The sequence below is a fragment of the Carassius carassius genome, chromosome 13 (assembly GCF_963082965.1).
Source record: "Carassius carassius chromosome 13, fCarCar2.1, whole genome shotgun sequence".
NCBI classification, from domain to species: domain Eukaryota; kingdom Metazoa; phylum Chordata; class Actinopteri; order Cypriniformes; family Cyprinidae; genus Carassius; species Carassius carassius.
In genome coordinates, this window is record NC_081767.1 from 34,167,167 (window position 1) to 34,181,674 (window position 14,508).

Below are 14,508 nucleotides of genomic sequence, written 5' to 3' on the forward strand. Positions count from 1 at the left end.
AAAGCGTGTAGTCCTTTGGTCCCTATTTTCTAAGGAATGATGCATGTAGATATTCCTGGATTCTCGTCCAGAGCACAGATCACGCGAAACCAGTGTAGGCACGAAAACCAAAAATGGCAGCAGGCTGGTGTGTGTGTGTGTGTGTGTGTGTGTGTGTGTGTGTGTGTGTGGAGATCAATACATTTACATGAGGGTTTCAACAGAGTTTTGTTTGCATGTAAAGGCAAGGATATTCTGAAGTTCTCAGCAGTGTGTGTGTGTGTGTGTGTGTTTGTTTATGCATGCTTTCAGCATAATGTGTTCAATCTCATCTTAAAAAAAAAAAAACAGCAGCAAAAAAGTCAGTCTCTGCAAAATGCAAAAAAAAAAGCATCCTGCAAATGCCGAAGCGAAAAAAGAATAAAGTTGGCAGAAAAAAATCCTCCTGTTTTTCCAGCTCTCAGTGATTTTCCTGCAAATCCAGGCACCGCTCGCCTCCCGTGATATGTAGCAGAGCAAACGTCTTTCGATACTGCACTTGTGGAAGCTAGGGGTTGTAGTCCTTCAATCTGACAAAGAGAGAGAGAGAGAGAGAGAGAGAGAGAGAGAGAGAGAGAGAGAGAGAGAGAGAGAAAAGCAGACAGTGAGTTGGAGATTCAAGCAGCTCTAAACACAGACACAGATCCAGATCATCCCTGCATCAGACACCAGCTGTCCAAGAAAACATGAGCACCTCGTATTCCAGCCCCAATATCAAAAGACATAAGCAAGAAATTATATTATGCATTAATATTTTTATGATCATTGAGATGTTTTGCATTACATAACTTTCAATTTGCATGAATTTTAAAGCATTTGACTAAATAAAATGCATAAAAAACAGCTTACAGGCAGTACAACAAATCCTAAAATGTACATATGAATACTTTATAAAATGCATAAAACCATAAAACATTTTTTAACCATTTAAATAATATTTTGTAGATTTCTTTGCATTATGTAACTTTCAATTTGCATGAACTTTAAAGCTTTACAATTTAAGTGTCACAGTATTTTTTAATGCATTTGACTAATAAAAGCATTAAAAACAGCATAAAAGTAGTAAAATTTATTCTAAAGTTTACATATAAATACTTTACAAAATGCATAAAAAACTATTTACAATTTTTTACCATTTAAATAATATTTTGTTGATTTTCTGCATTACAGTAATAAAAAAAGGTCCTTAATTTTCATGTAAATAATGCAGAACAATGAGAGAATTTGTAAACTTATAATGGTTCTAAACTTTTACGTTCATCTAGATTTTTTTTTTGCATATTGTGACATTAATTGTAATTCTCAGTATTTTCATGTGTGATTCTAATTTCAGTATTTTATTGCATCTGACGAAAAAAAAACAGCATATAAGCAGTTTAACAAATACTAACATAAATCCCTAACTTTGTAAAATGCATAAAACATACATTAAAAAATTGCACCATTTAAATGATTTAATAACTGATTTTATATTTAATTTTATAATTTTAGATTTTTATATATAAATTATATATGATATATAAATATATACTTTTTAATTAAAATATTTAATTATATAATAATAATATTATTATAAATTTTTTGCATTACTGAAATAAAAAATTGCACATGCATATTTGCATATGAATTTGAGAGGAAATGTCTTAATTGTCATGAAAACAATGCAGAACAATGGTGAGGAACATAATGGTACAATATATTTATATATATATATATATATATAATATTATATATATAATATATAATATTTTTACTTTTAAATACATATAACTTTCTTTTGATTTGGGTGTTGTTATTTATTTATTTTTTTTTTTTTTTAAATGTATATATTTATTTATTTATTTATTTATTTTTTATTTTTATTTTTTTTTTTATTTTTTTTTTTAAATATTTTATTTTATTTTATTTTTTTATATTTTATTTTATTTTATTTTTTTATATTTTATTTTATTAAAATAAATGTGTATTTTAATTTAAATGTGTAATGTGTTTTATTAAATGATGTGTAGCCAAGTATGGTGTCCAAATGCTCAGAATTTGTGCTTATTTTCTTTTGAGATTTTAATGCACTGTATTTATTTTAATATTAAAAAATATTTCCTTTGATTTCGGGGCGAGATGCATGTTAGATATGTTCTTGACAGGTTTCATCTAAGAGCTCTGACCTCTCAAAAAGCGTATATACGCATACAAACAAGTATGGCTTTTCTGGGACAGCAGCTCTTCTTTCTGTGTCCTTTAAAACACTGTGACCCTGAAACTGAACTACAGCAGACAGACAAGACCATGAGCAACCTTACTGAGATCTCTGACACAAGCTTCTAACAGAAACTGATGGATTTGAGCAAGGAGAAACCTCAAAACCTACACAATGGAAAGCAAATCTTGCTGTGATAATATATTATGCATGAGCTACAAGACAGAAGCAGCAACATGACGGATTCTCAGGTTTCCATTGAGGAAATGTTTCCATGTCATTTTCCTTCTGCAATCACATCCAATCAGAACAGGTCTGCTGTTTAATATACGGATAAAGCCATCAACTAAACCTTGAGTCAAAGCTGTGAAGACATTCTGATTAAAGCATCTTCAGCACAAAGCTGACGGAAATTCAATCATCTACAGTCCAAACCAGCAGCAATAAATGATATACTGTACATGCATTAAAAATCAGATTTAATGTTGACTTTGTAAACATTAGGAATAAACAGGGATGGATCTACACTGCAAAACATTTTCTTACATTGTACTTTTGTTTTTTGTAAATTATGCATTTGATAAAAAAAAATTGCATTTTGTTTTTGCCTTTTCCAGCACACATACCTAAACTTTCTTAAATCAAGATAGATTTACTGATTTTTAGATTTAAACTGACTTTAAATATGATGTTTTGTTTTCTGGAAAATGCATTAAAATAAAGTGTGTTGATGTTTAAAACAAGTAGCTCAATTAATAAAATAAAATATTATTAAAAGTGAAAAAAAGACCATTTTTCTTTTCTTTTTTAAAATAATTTTTATCTTTTTTTTTTTTAAATTTTATCAGAAAACTAGACTTAATATTTTAAGTCATTTCCAGCATAAATATCTAAACATTTTTTAATCAAGACACACTGACTTTTATTAAATATTGTTTTCTGATTTAAAAAAAAAAATCAAAATTAAGTGACTTTTTTTAACAGAAATAAAATAAACAGTAAATTATTTATTAAAAGAAAAATAAACTTTAACAAGACAATTTTTTCTGAGTCCATGGACAAACATTATTAGCAAAAAATAAAGAAAGAAAGAAATCAAGTAATATAAAATAATAAAAACAATAACATTAAATTAAATAAAAAATACAATGATGGAAAAAAAATTGTGAAACAACGATATAAAAAAATAATAAAAGAATAATGTTTTTTTTGTTTGTTTGTTTTTTTTACTGTTAAGAACATTTTTGTCTTAATAATAAACTTTGACTTCTAATTTCCCTTCTCAAGCAAAAGTATCTTGATTTAAGAATGTGTAGATAGAAACGATACAAAATAACACAAAAACACAATGTTTTAAAGTGAATTTCTTCTTCACTCGACTCATAAAGAATAAAAGTCTGTCACTGTTAGAGACGGCGATTTAAAGAAAAGAAACGCAGCGAAGCGAGCAAGCCTTCAAAACCTCCAACACACAAACATACACACAGAGAGAAAGAGAGAGAGAGAAATATCAACCACATTCAACCAGGAAGAGCACAACAACTCACGGTACGACAGCAATAAAGGGGTTAAAGCTCACAACCCTTCAATATCACCCGGCTACAGCAACCCAAAGAGAGCAGATCCACTGAAACAAGCAGGGTTTGGACTTACACGAGAGCGTCCCAAACATACGAGAGAGCCCTGACAGAAACACAAGAATCACGCCATTCGTCTCGTCACATCCTCAGATGGATTGTGTATTGAGCGGATAAATCATGACAGATATGCAAAACATTAAGACGAATGTGCACATCAGTACTGGAAGACTTAATGAGTTTAAAGACAAACACAAACAGGTGAATGAGTTCTTGTGCATTATTTATCACGTTCACGCTTGTGTCTCTCCGAACCCGGATGACTTTAAATCTTCAAAGGAACACAAAGAGAGAAATACATTTTATTCATGCAACGCACCAAAGTGAGAGTAAAACACTCTGAAATGAGATCTGAGAGATGCAATGGAGGGGAAAATATGGGAGTCCATTTGGGGAAAAACTGATACGATGGCATGACAAAGACTGTAAAAAATACAATGATAACAAACTAAACTAAAAAAGATTCATGAAAAAAAAAAACAACAATTAAAAAAAAATTGTGGGGAAAAAATAAATAAATAATGAAATAAAAATGAATAGAAAGAGATTAATGGTAAAACACAATAATGGAAAATAAATGGGAAAAAACACAACAATAAAATTAAATAAAAAGATTATTATGGAAAAATTAATGCATAACATAAAAATGAATAAAAAGAGATTAATGGTAAAACACAATAATGGAAAAAATAAAAAAATAAATAAATGGGAAAAATATAACAATAAAATAAAAAGATTAACGGGAAAAATAAATCAATAAAATAAAAATGAATAAAAAGAGATTAATGGTAAAATAATGGAATAAATGGAACAATAATGGAAAAAATAAATTAATGGTGAACAATATAACAATAAAATAAAAGATTAATGGGAATAAATAAATAAATACAATAGTAAGTTTTAAGACTTAATATGGCATTTTGTCAATTTAAGAATATTCAGATATTGGTACCGAAAAATACTGAAGTGAGAAGAATTAAAATAGAGTCATATGAACTACTTTTGGGATGTTTTTACGCCTTTATAGCGTTTGACAGATGTGGACATTGTCTGTAAAAGATCAGTGAGAATACTGAGTCTGTAATGACATGAATATGAGAAATTCAAGACAGAATTTTAGTGATTTATTCTATAATAATAGTGTGATAAGAATACATCATCAATTCATGAAAACGAATGAAATCTTTAGTTTTAATAGCTTTTGAAAGCACACAGTTAACTCCTGACAGAAAGCCATCTGCAGCTCTTGATGTATGACAGCAGAACGCTGACCTGTGAGCGGTCAGTTCAGGGTCAGTACGGCCGGTTGGCGTCCTTGGGCCGCTTCAGCTGGACTTTGAGTCTCTTCATGCCGATCTGGAAGCCGTTCATGGCCTGAATGGCTGCCTGAGCGCTGGACGGGTTATCAAAGCTGACGAATCCTGAGAGACAAACACAGAGCCACACGATCAACATCTGATTCACGTCTGTGAACGAGTGAGCGCTGAAGAACGATGAACAACAAAGCCACGCTCATAGAAAATAAAACCTTTTTTAGAATTCAAGTCAAATTAAAAAAGGTCCGTTCCATGAATATTCCCTGAATAAATCCAGAAACAGTTTAATGATTAGATAAAATAAAAATTAATGAATACATTTTTTATAGTTAAATTAAATAAAATAAAATATTAGCTTTCAATCAACTCATGAACCTTCCCTCGTGAAATTCAGTTTGGGAAACTCTGATTTATTGATAATAATAATAGATTAATTAATTAATTAATAATATTGTTTAATAATTAATATAATTAATAAAATCATTTATTTGAAATAAAAATCTTTTGTAACATTATAAGTGTCTTTACTGTTACTTTTGATGAATTTAATACATAATTGATGAATAAAATAATATATATATATTTGTCAAATCTGTTAAATTCTAACAATTTTTTGTCAAAAAGTTTTTAGTTGCAATAATAACACTGATGAGATCATAAAGTAGTTTTGAGAAAACATTATATATATATATATATATATATATATATTATAGTATTAAAAAACATAAAAATGGTTATAAACAAATTCATATCTAAAAATAAAATTAGCTTTTCCATAATCATCGAGCAGTTCCATGAATCCCAGTTTTTTTAGATTTACATTTTTACATATAAAAAATAAATAAATGTATAAATAAATATAAACATACAAATAAAATAAAATAAAATTACATAAAATAAAACACACACACACACACATTTATATATATATATATATAAACATACAAATAATTAAAAAAAAAAAATACATAAAATAAAACTGGAAAGAGTTCGCTGGGAAAACAACAATCATAACAAACAAGTTGAATACTTAAAAAAAAAAAAAAGAAAACATCGTCAACGCTCATTATTTGGATTGTGAGCGACTTCAAAATATAATTTTACACAAAAATGAATTTTATTGAACTGAAAGGTTTGTGAAATGTTGAACAGCTCTAACGAGAGGATAATAACAGCCCATCGTTACCATCCTGACCACAGACATCCACACAGAAGCGCATCATGAAGCTCCACACACACTGCACAGAAGATCTTTAGAGTGTGTTTAACCCAATCAAGACGTTCAGATAAACCTGTTTAGCGCGTCTGTGAAGATGAATCTCATCGCACTGACACCAGAGAGAGTAATGAGAGAGAATATGTTCCTCTGCACACCGGAGGAAACTGATGAAAAACACCTGATTTCATTTCCTTCCTGAGCAGCGGCTTTGTCTCGTTCTATTGCACCTTTGGAGGAGCGACAGCCGAGACGACACACTCCTAGATCTTAAATATAGAGATGAAAATAAAGTTTAAATGTAAAGATGCAGAAAGAGACCTCAGCATGCGTCAACATGAAAGCAGGAAGCACATTATGAGAAATATAATGAAGTACTTCATGCTTTTCATACAGCTGCGAGGTGTTTGATGCCAGGGCTATTATCGTTAATAAAACTAAAACTATTACAACTATTGTTGTTATTTGAAATTAAGCAAAAAAAATTTTATATAAATATAAAAATGTAAAAACTAAAAATTATCTTGGAGACTAAGTGAAAAACATTTGAATAAAGACTAAAGCTAAAACAAAAATTATTAATCACATTTTTGTTTATTAAAATAAAGCTTAAAAATAAAATATAAATATCAGGCAAAAATTGAAATAAAATTAATTGAAATAAAACTATATATATATATATAAACAAAATATAAATATTAGATATTTATATTAGGAAAAAAGAAATATATGTATATAAGTTAAAAATAAAAAATAAAACTTAAGACTAAAACTATTAAAATATCTGGTTATTGAAATCAAGTAAAAAACTAAAATATATATATAATATTAAGCAAAAAACATATTAGAATAAGAAAACTGCTTCATTTGGCAAATAACTGAAATATAAACAAATAAAATAAAAACTAATCTATTTAAAACAGTTTAGTTAATAGAAATAAAGATAAATAGTAGAAATATTAAATATGAAAAAGAGAACTCACTGAAATAAGTCGAACAAAAAATACAACAAAAAATATAAAAAAAATGCACAAATTTCCTTATAAAATGGAAATAAATATTAACTGGAAATAAATAAAAACTCAAGATAGCTTAAATAGTAGTATTTAAAAATAACAAATACTAATAAAACACAAAGAAACAAAACGACTAAAAATGTAAAATGAAAACTGTACATTTAGATACAAAAGCTAATGAATAATTAATTCTTTAATAATAGATGTATAATGATGCTGACCACATCAGTCCTGAAGCGGCAGAACTGGGAAAAATGCAAAACAAAGAGTGGCGAAGAGAGACGAGATGAAGATGATGATGATGATATCAGAGAGAAGCTGATAACCGCCGGGCATTGTGGGAACTCACCGAAACACTTGCTCTGATTGGTTGCTCGGTCCACGAAGACTTTGGCAGAAATGACGTTGCCGAAGGGCAGAAACATCTGCATGAGCTCCGCGTCGCCGAACTCTTGTGGCAGGTGGTAAATAAACAGGTTACAGCCCTCGGGTCCTGAGAGAGAGAGACACAGAGAAACACACGCTCATCAGATTTACCCAGAAGGCCGAGCGGCGCACATATTCACAGCAGGATCCTGTTCTCAGTCAGAGATTCAGACCTCATCCTCTTTGTTCAACAGAGATTTGATTAAACGTGGATAAAGGAACTGAAGGCACTGTCAAGGTGTTGTGGATTTGCGAAAATTGGATAAAAACAGAGATCATTTAACAATAGAAATAAAAGACAAAATAAAAAGAATAAAAAAAAATCAGACCATATTACATTTTATATTAATATCAGAGCAAAAACAAAACACAAGATTGAATAATGCAATAAAATAAAAGTAGAATTAAAATAAAAGACGAAACAAAAATATATATATATATAAAATAGGAGAAAATAAATTAAATTGTTGTATTAGTATCAAATCGGATAAAAAGACAAAACAAAGTAAAATATATTAGAATAAAATAAAATAAAATAAATAAATAAAATTACATTAAATAATAAAATTATAACAAAATGTGAATTAATCTTAAATTAGAACAGTGGTAACAAATAAATGATACTTTTTAACAATAGAATAAATAATAAAATAAAAGAACATATTAAATAATTGTTTTAATTAACCAATCAAATCAAATAAAGCAACATAAAAAAGATAAAAAATATATATGACAAAATGTAAAACAAAAACGAATCATTAAAAATAAATAACTACATCAAATAAAGTAGATAAAACAAAACATACAATATTTGTTTGTATTAATATGAAATCAAATATAACAAAAGACAAAACATAACATTGCCTTAAATAATGAAGTTATATAAATCTAAAATTACTATTGAAATAAAACGGGCCTAATGCAGTAAATGATAATTACTGACAATAAAATAAATGATAAAATGAAACAAAATGTAAAATAAAAATTGACATACGAAATTACATAAAATAATTAATTAATTAATTAATTTAATTAATTAAAACAAGGTTAATGGAGCAAATAATAAGTATTAACAATAACATAAATCATAAAGCAAGATGAATTCTGATCATTTCTGCTCAAGCTCTGGTTTGATTGATTTGATTTCTCCTGAACTTTGCACCTGTTCTGCAGAGGGGGCGGAGCCTCACTCACCTTCACGCTGTTGCTGGGGGATGATGGCTGGTTGCTGGGGAAACGCTTGGCTGATTGGCGCATAAGCGGCAGGATAGGCTGCTGTATACCGGGGCGAGAGAGAGAGAGAGAGAGAGAGAGAGACAGAGAGAGAGAGAGAGAGAGAGAGAGACAGAGAGAGAGAAATATTAGAACATATTAGAAATCTTAAATTAAAGAAAGCATGTGGACAAGATCACATTAATAATGAAATGCTTAAACTCAGCAGTCCCAGCATGATTCAAACAATAGGCAAATGATTTAATCTGGTGTTCTGGTCCGGACACTTCCCTGAGATCTGGTCTGAGGGACTCATCACCCCCATATTTAAGAGCGGCGATCGATTCGACCCCAATAACTACCGCGGGATAAGTGTGGGCAGTGTGTTGGGGAAACTGTTCTGCAGTATCATATGCACACGCATCGTCTCACACATCTCAGCACACAACATCTTAAATAAAGCACAGATTGGCTTTCTACCAAAACATCGCACATCCGATGTGAAGATGGGTAACCGCGGAACCGCGTTCTTCCCGCAGGGTATTCAAAATCTACATCAATGACCTGGCGTCAGCGCTGGAGAGCTCTACTGCGCCCGGCCTCACTCTACAGGGGTCAGAGGTCAGATGACCTGGTCCTGCTGTCCCGCACACCTGAGGGCCTTCAGCAGAGCCTGTCACGACTGGGCCCTGACCGTCAATCTGGACAAAACCAGAGTCATGGTGTTCCAGAAGAAAGCCAGATCTCAGGGACACAAACACCAGTTCCTGTATAAAGGCCAGGTCCTGCAGCACAGCTCTAGCTACAGCTATCTGGGCATCGACATCAGCGCTTCGGGACGCTTCGGTCTGGCTGTGAAAACACTCGGTGAAAAGGCTCGGAGGGCTTTCTATGCTATAAAGTCACGATGTGGACACTTAAAATTACCCATTAAAACCTGGATAAAATTATATAATTCAATAATAAAACCAATTCTTTTATATGGATGTCAAATTTGGGGACCAGTACTAAATTTAAAAAATTGGGATAAAACATCAGTAGAAAAATTACAATTGGAAATTGGCAAAAATATTCACAAACATCTAAAAGTCACTCATGATGAAGCACTAAAAGCACATTTTGCCCTCCAAAATAAACTGCAATGTTACTCGGCCCTCAATAGAACCACTAAATTGGCCAGTTATCTCTTTATTAAACATTTTAAAGCAAGACAAATCCTCTCCAAATACAGATGAAGTGAGCATGATCTAGAGATAGAGAGAGGAAGACAGAGAGAGAGCAGAGGATCTGTAGACACTGTGACCTACAGCACATCGAGGATGAGGAACACTTTCTGCTCTTCTGCTCTAAATACACCAGTATAAGAGAAACCTTTCTGCCCAGGTTTCAAATCTTAATTCCATCATTCTCTGAACTGAGCGACACTGACAAAATGTTCTTCTTACTGGGAGAAGATGATAGTACAGCTGCACTAGCGGCTAAATATGTGTTAGCTATTCACAACGCCAGAGTCAGCTAATTCTCTAGAGAGACCGACTGCATTTATCTATTTATTTATATTTACTATGCTACATATGACATGATCTGTACATATATGTTTTGTTTGTTTGTTTTATTATTTATATATAATATGTTGATGCTTTGGCAACATTGTGTTTCACAGTCATGCTAATAAAGCTCATTTGAATTGAATTGAATTGAAAATTGAGAGAGAGAGAGAGAAAGAGAGAGACAGAGAGAGAGAGTTAATTTAGACACAGTTAATTTGGTTCTGCTGTCTCTCACTCAACATGGTTTACAGCAGAACCTGGACCTGCTAGAACAATACTGCCAGACCTGATGCTTCACTAACATCTACTGATGCTCTGAATCACATCAGAATCAATCAGATTACTGCACAAATCAAACAGAATTACAAACCCAAACAGAACAACAGAGTAAAATGCTATTTGACTCTAAAGAGGGAGTAGAGTATGGCAGAGTATCTGTACACAGTGTCAGATCAGAAACTGAGAAGCACGCTGACCAGATACAGACTCAGCGGACACAAGCTGATGATAGAGACGGGCAGACACAGAAAAACATGGCTGCCAAGCGGAGTAGAGACTGTGTTCACACTGTGATCTGAATCAGATAGAAACAGAAGTGCACTTCCTAACAGAATGCTCCAAATACACGGACAGTGTTCTATGATCAAATACAGCAGATGAGTGACGTCACTTCCCAATGCAAACACGCCCAATAAAATGGCCCCACCCCTGTCACTTGATTGACAGGTTTCCGTGTAGACGTTGGAAATTCAAATGCAAAAGGAATTGCGATTCCATTTGAGTTTTGGCAGTTTACATGCACAGTGCAGAGAGAGTGAAAAGGCAAATGTGGTAATTAATATTGCTATTTAAATATGACAGGCTCATAGCTCGTAAGATATGGAAAACACAATTGCAAACCGACTTTGCATTTCCATTTTAAATTTGGCAGACACTGTGCGTTCGCTTAAAAGAAAATGAAAACGGGAATGCGCGATTTGCATTTGCGTTTGGATTATGTCACATTTTATGGGTGCACAAATTGAAAACGCAATTGCAAATACAATACAAGTCCGGAATATCATTCCATAGGGTAAGCAGTGTTAATAGTAAAAAGCTAATTCAAAACACATATAATAATCTATAAATAATGCTCAAATATCACTGGTATTATTTAGCATGTATTCTGTGCACAGTACAGAAATGACATGCTACATTCTCCAGCCTGTGCAGAACACAATAAACCATACTGTATCCCACAATGCAATGCACTCAACCTGATCTTCAATTTCCAGTGTGATGGAAGAAACAGAATTGAAATCAGACGTGAATTCAAACATCGCTTTCTTGACTGCCAGAAGATATTTTTTACACTGAACATGCATTGGTAAATAAACACAATTATTTAGATAAAACCGGATTCCAGCAGCTGAACTGAATGAGGTCACATGACAGATCATCACATGATGCATATGTTGATCCAGAAAACACACGCAGGCATAGAGTGTGAATTCACAACACAAAAAACTTCAGGAGAGACTCACCTGCATAATGCTGCACGCCGGCATACGCCTGCTGGAGAGGATCGGCCAGCGTCGGGCTCTGCGCTGCACACACACACACACACACACACACACACTCACTCAGTGACACTCAGTAAACATTAAACATGCAAGTCATGCAGCTCAAACAATAGAGTATGGCTCATGGCTTTGATTCCCAGTGAATGCATTCATTTACACGACCGGTCAAAAGTTTGGGATCAGAACGATTTGTAATTCTACAGGAGTCTCTTCTGCTCATCAAGGCTGCATTTATTCGATCAAAAATACAGGAAAAAAAAAATTATATAGTGAAATATTATTACGATGTAAAATAACTTTTTTCTATTTGAATATACATTAAAATCTAATTTATTTCTGTGATGCCCAGCTGTATTTTCAGCACATGATCTTCAGAAATCATTCTAATATACTGATTTATTATCAGTTGTGCTGCTTCATATTATTTTGGATACTCTTTTTCAGGATTCTCTGACGAATAAAAAGTTTAAAAGCATTTATTTTAAGAGCATTTATTTAAAATAGAAAATTATTTTCTAACAATATACACCACAGTTCAAAAGTTGGGGGTCGGTACATTTTTATTCTTTCTTTTTTTATATATATATATTTATTCAGCAAGGATGTGATAAATGTGATAGCAAATATTTATCTTGTTAGAAAAGATTTGTATTTTGAATAAATGCCATTCGTTTTAAAGTTTTATTCATCAAAGAATCCTCAAAAAGGTATCAGTTTCCAAACAGTTTCCGAAAAAAATATTTGTTGATAATTTTAATAATAAATCAGCATATTGTCATGATTTCTGAAGATCATGTGACACTGAAGCGTAATGATGCTGAAAATACAGCTGTGCATCACAGAAATAAATTACATTTTTAAGGATATTTAAATATAAACTATTATTTTATATTCTAATAACATTTTGCAATTTTTTCTGTATTTTTGATCAAATAAATGCAGCACTGATGAGCAGAAGACACTTCTATAAAAAATGTAACAATTTTTATTTTGAACATAGTCTGTTATGCATAACGTATATATTTTTATTTTTAATGCAATGTAAGTTGCTTAAGATAAAAGCATTGTCAATGTAAATGCAAATTAATTGGCTTAAAAACACCTCTGCTATAAACATGTTTTCAATTAAATGATGCGTCTGATTGTGTCAAAACAGCTCGGACAGGCTGGTCTTCGGTAATAGTCTTGGTTGTTTTACGCTGATTCAGTACTGTTTTAAATCCAAAGGTGGTCTGCATCCAAAGCAGGGTAAAGTGAAGTAAGCGGTGTTACCTGGGTACGGATGGATGCCGTTGGTGTAGATGGGTTCAGAGGAGGGCTGTCCGTTGCTTTGGGGAGGGAGAGCGCTGAAGCCGTTCACCCCGAGAGGAGCTGTGATGCTGGGCACAGCGGAGGCACTGATGCCTGGAGGAGTGCTGGTGCCTGGTGGAAACAAACACAGCAGAAAAAAACTCCATTCGTGTTCTCTTTAGGGAACCTGAGTGTTAACAATAACTTATAGAAACCTACTTTGAGCTGCAAGGCTGTTAATTGCTGATATATGCTAAGAATTGCGTGATAACAGCGGAATTCCTGGTCATGAACTACATTACCCATGATGCTCTAGTCTAGAATTTCCACCAATCAGAGAGTGACGGCGAGCAAACGGTAAGTAAAAACTCCATTTGGAACTACATTTTTAATGATAACGTACAAACCGTTAAAGACAGACCTGTGCTTTTGTTAAAGTCATCTGTTTGCATTAATGCAACTTATTTTAAAAATAATCAGTGTTCACAGTCTTGTATTTTTGTCTTTTTGTCAAATCAACGTTTGTTGTTTTAGTTTCTCCTTCTTCACTTTAATAAGTTTTATATATATATATATATATATATATATATATATATATATATATATATATATATATATATGAATACTGTATATATGATTAGTTTGGCTATTTTCTTCAATAGCTTATCGTATTATATTTTTCCATTATGTTTTTAAATTGATCATTTTCTCTTGCTATGCTTCATCGACTGCATTTCTTTCACTCATTGAAGTACACAATTGTGTCTCTTTGTCTGATTTTCAATTACTTTGTTGCCTCAAATCAAAGTTTGTAACGCTGTGATAAAGCTTTAATGAAGACTTTTGAAAAACCTTCATTTAATAAATGAATAAATACTTCAGGAAGTAACACAGCTGAAAAGTGAGCAGGCACTTAAGTATTCACTTCGTTTAAGATATGTAACTTGAGAAACCGGTCCTGAAGGCGGTTTGTCCGCAGCATTAACAAGTGTTTTCTCAAGTCCCCGGTCACAGACGTGTCTCTTCACTGCTCAACTTCCCTCAGTTTTCATCCAAGGGCATGGAAGT

At 32.1% G+C, this 14,508-nt stretch overlaps 1 protein-coding gene across 1 annotated transcript in view; it reads right to left on the bottom strand.

Annotated features, from left to right (window-relative positions):
- Positions 1-475: 475 nt before the first annotated feature.
- celf6 (CUGBP Elav-like family member 6) overlaps positions 476-14,508 on the bottom strand; it is a 79,340-nt gene continuing 65,307 nt past the window's right edge. Inside the window, exons 8-13 of the mRNA XM_059565430.1 lie at positions 13,423-13,572; positions 12,112-12,174; positions 9,021-9,101; positions 7,750-7,893; positions 5,125-5,273; positions 476-548 (exon numbers count right to left, since the gene is read on the bottom strand). Coding sequence (XP_059421413.1) covers positions 5,146-5,273; positions 7,750-7,893; positions 9,021-9,101; positions 12,112-12,174; positions 13,423-13,572 — 566 coding nt within the window. The 3' untranslated portion in view covers positions 476-548; positions 5,125-5,145. The remainder of the gene's footprint in view (positions 549-5,124; positions 5,274-7,749; positions 7,894-9,020; positions 9,102-12,111; positions 12,175-13,422; positions 13,573-14,508) is intronic.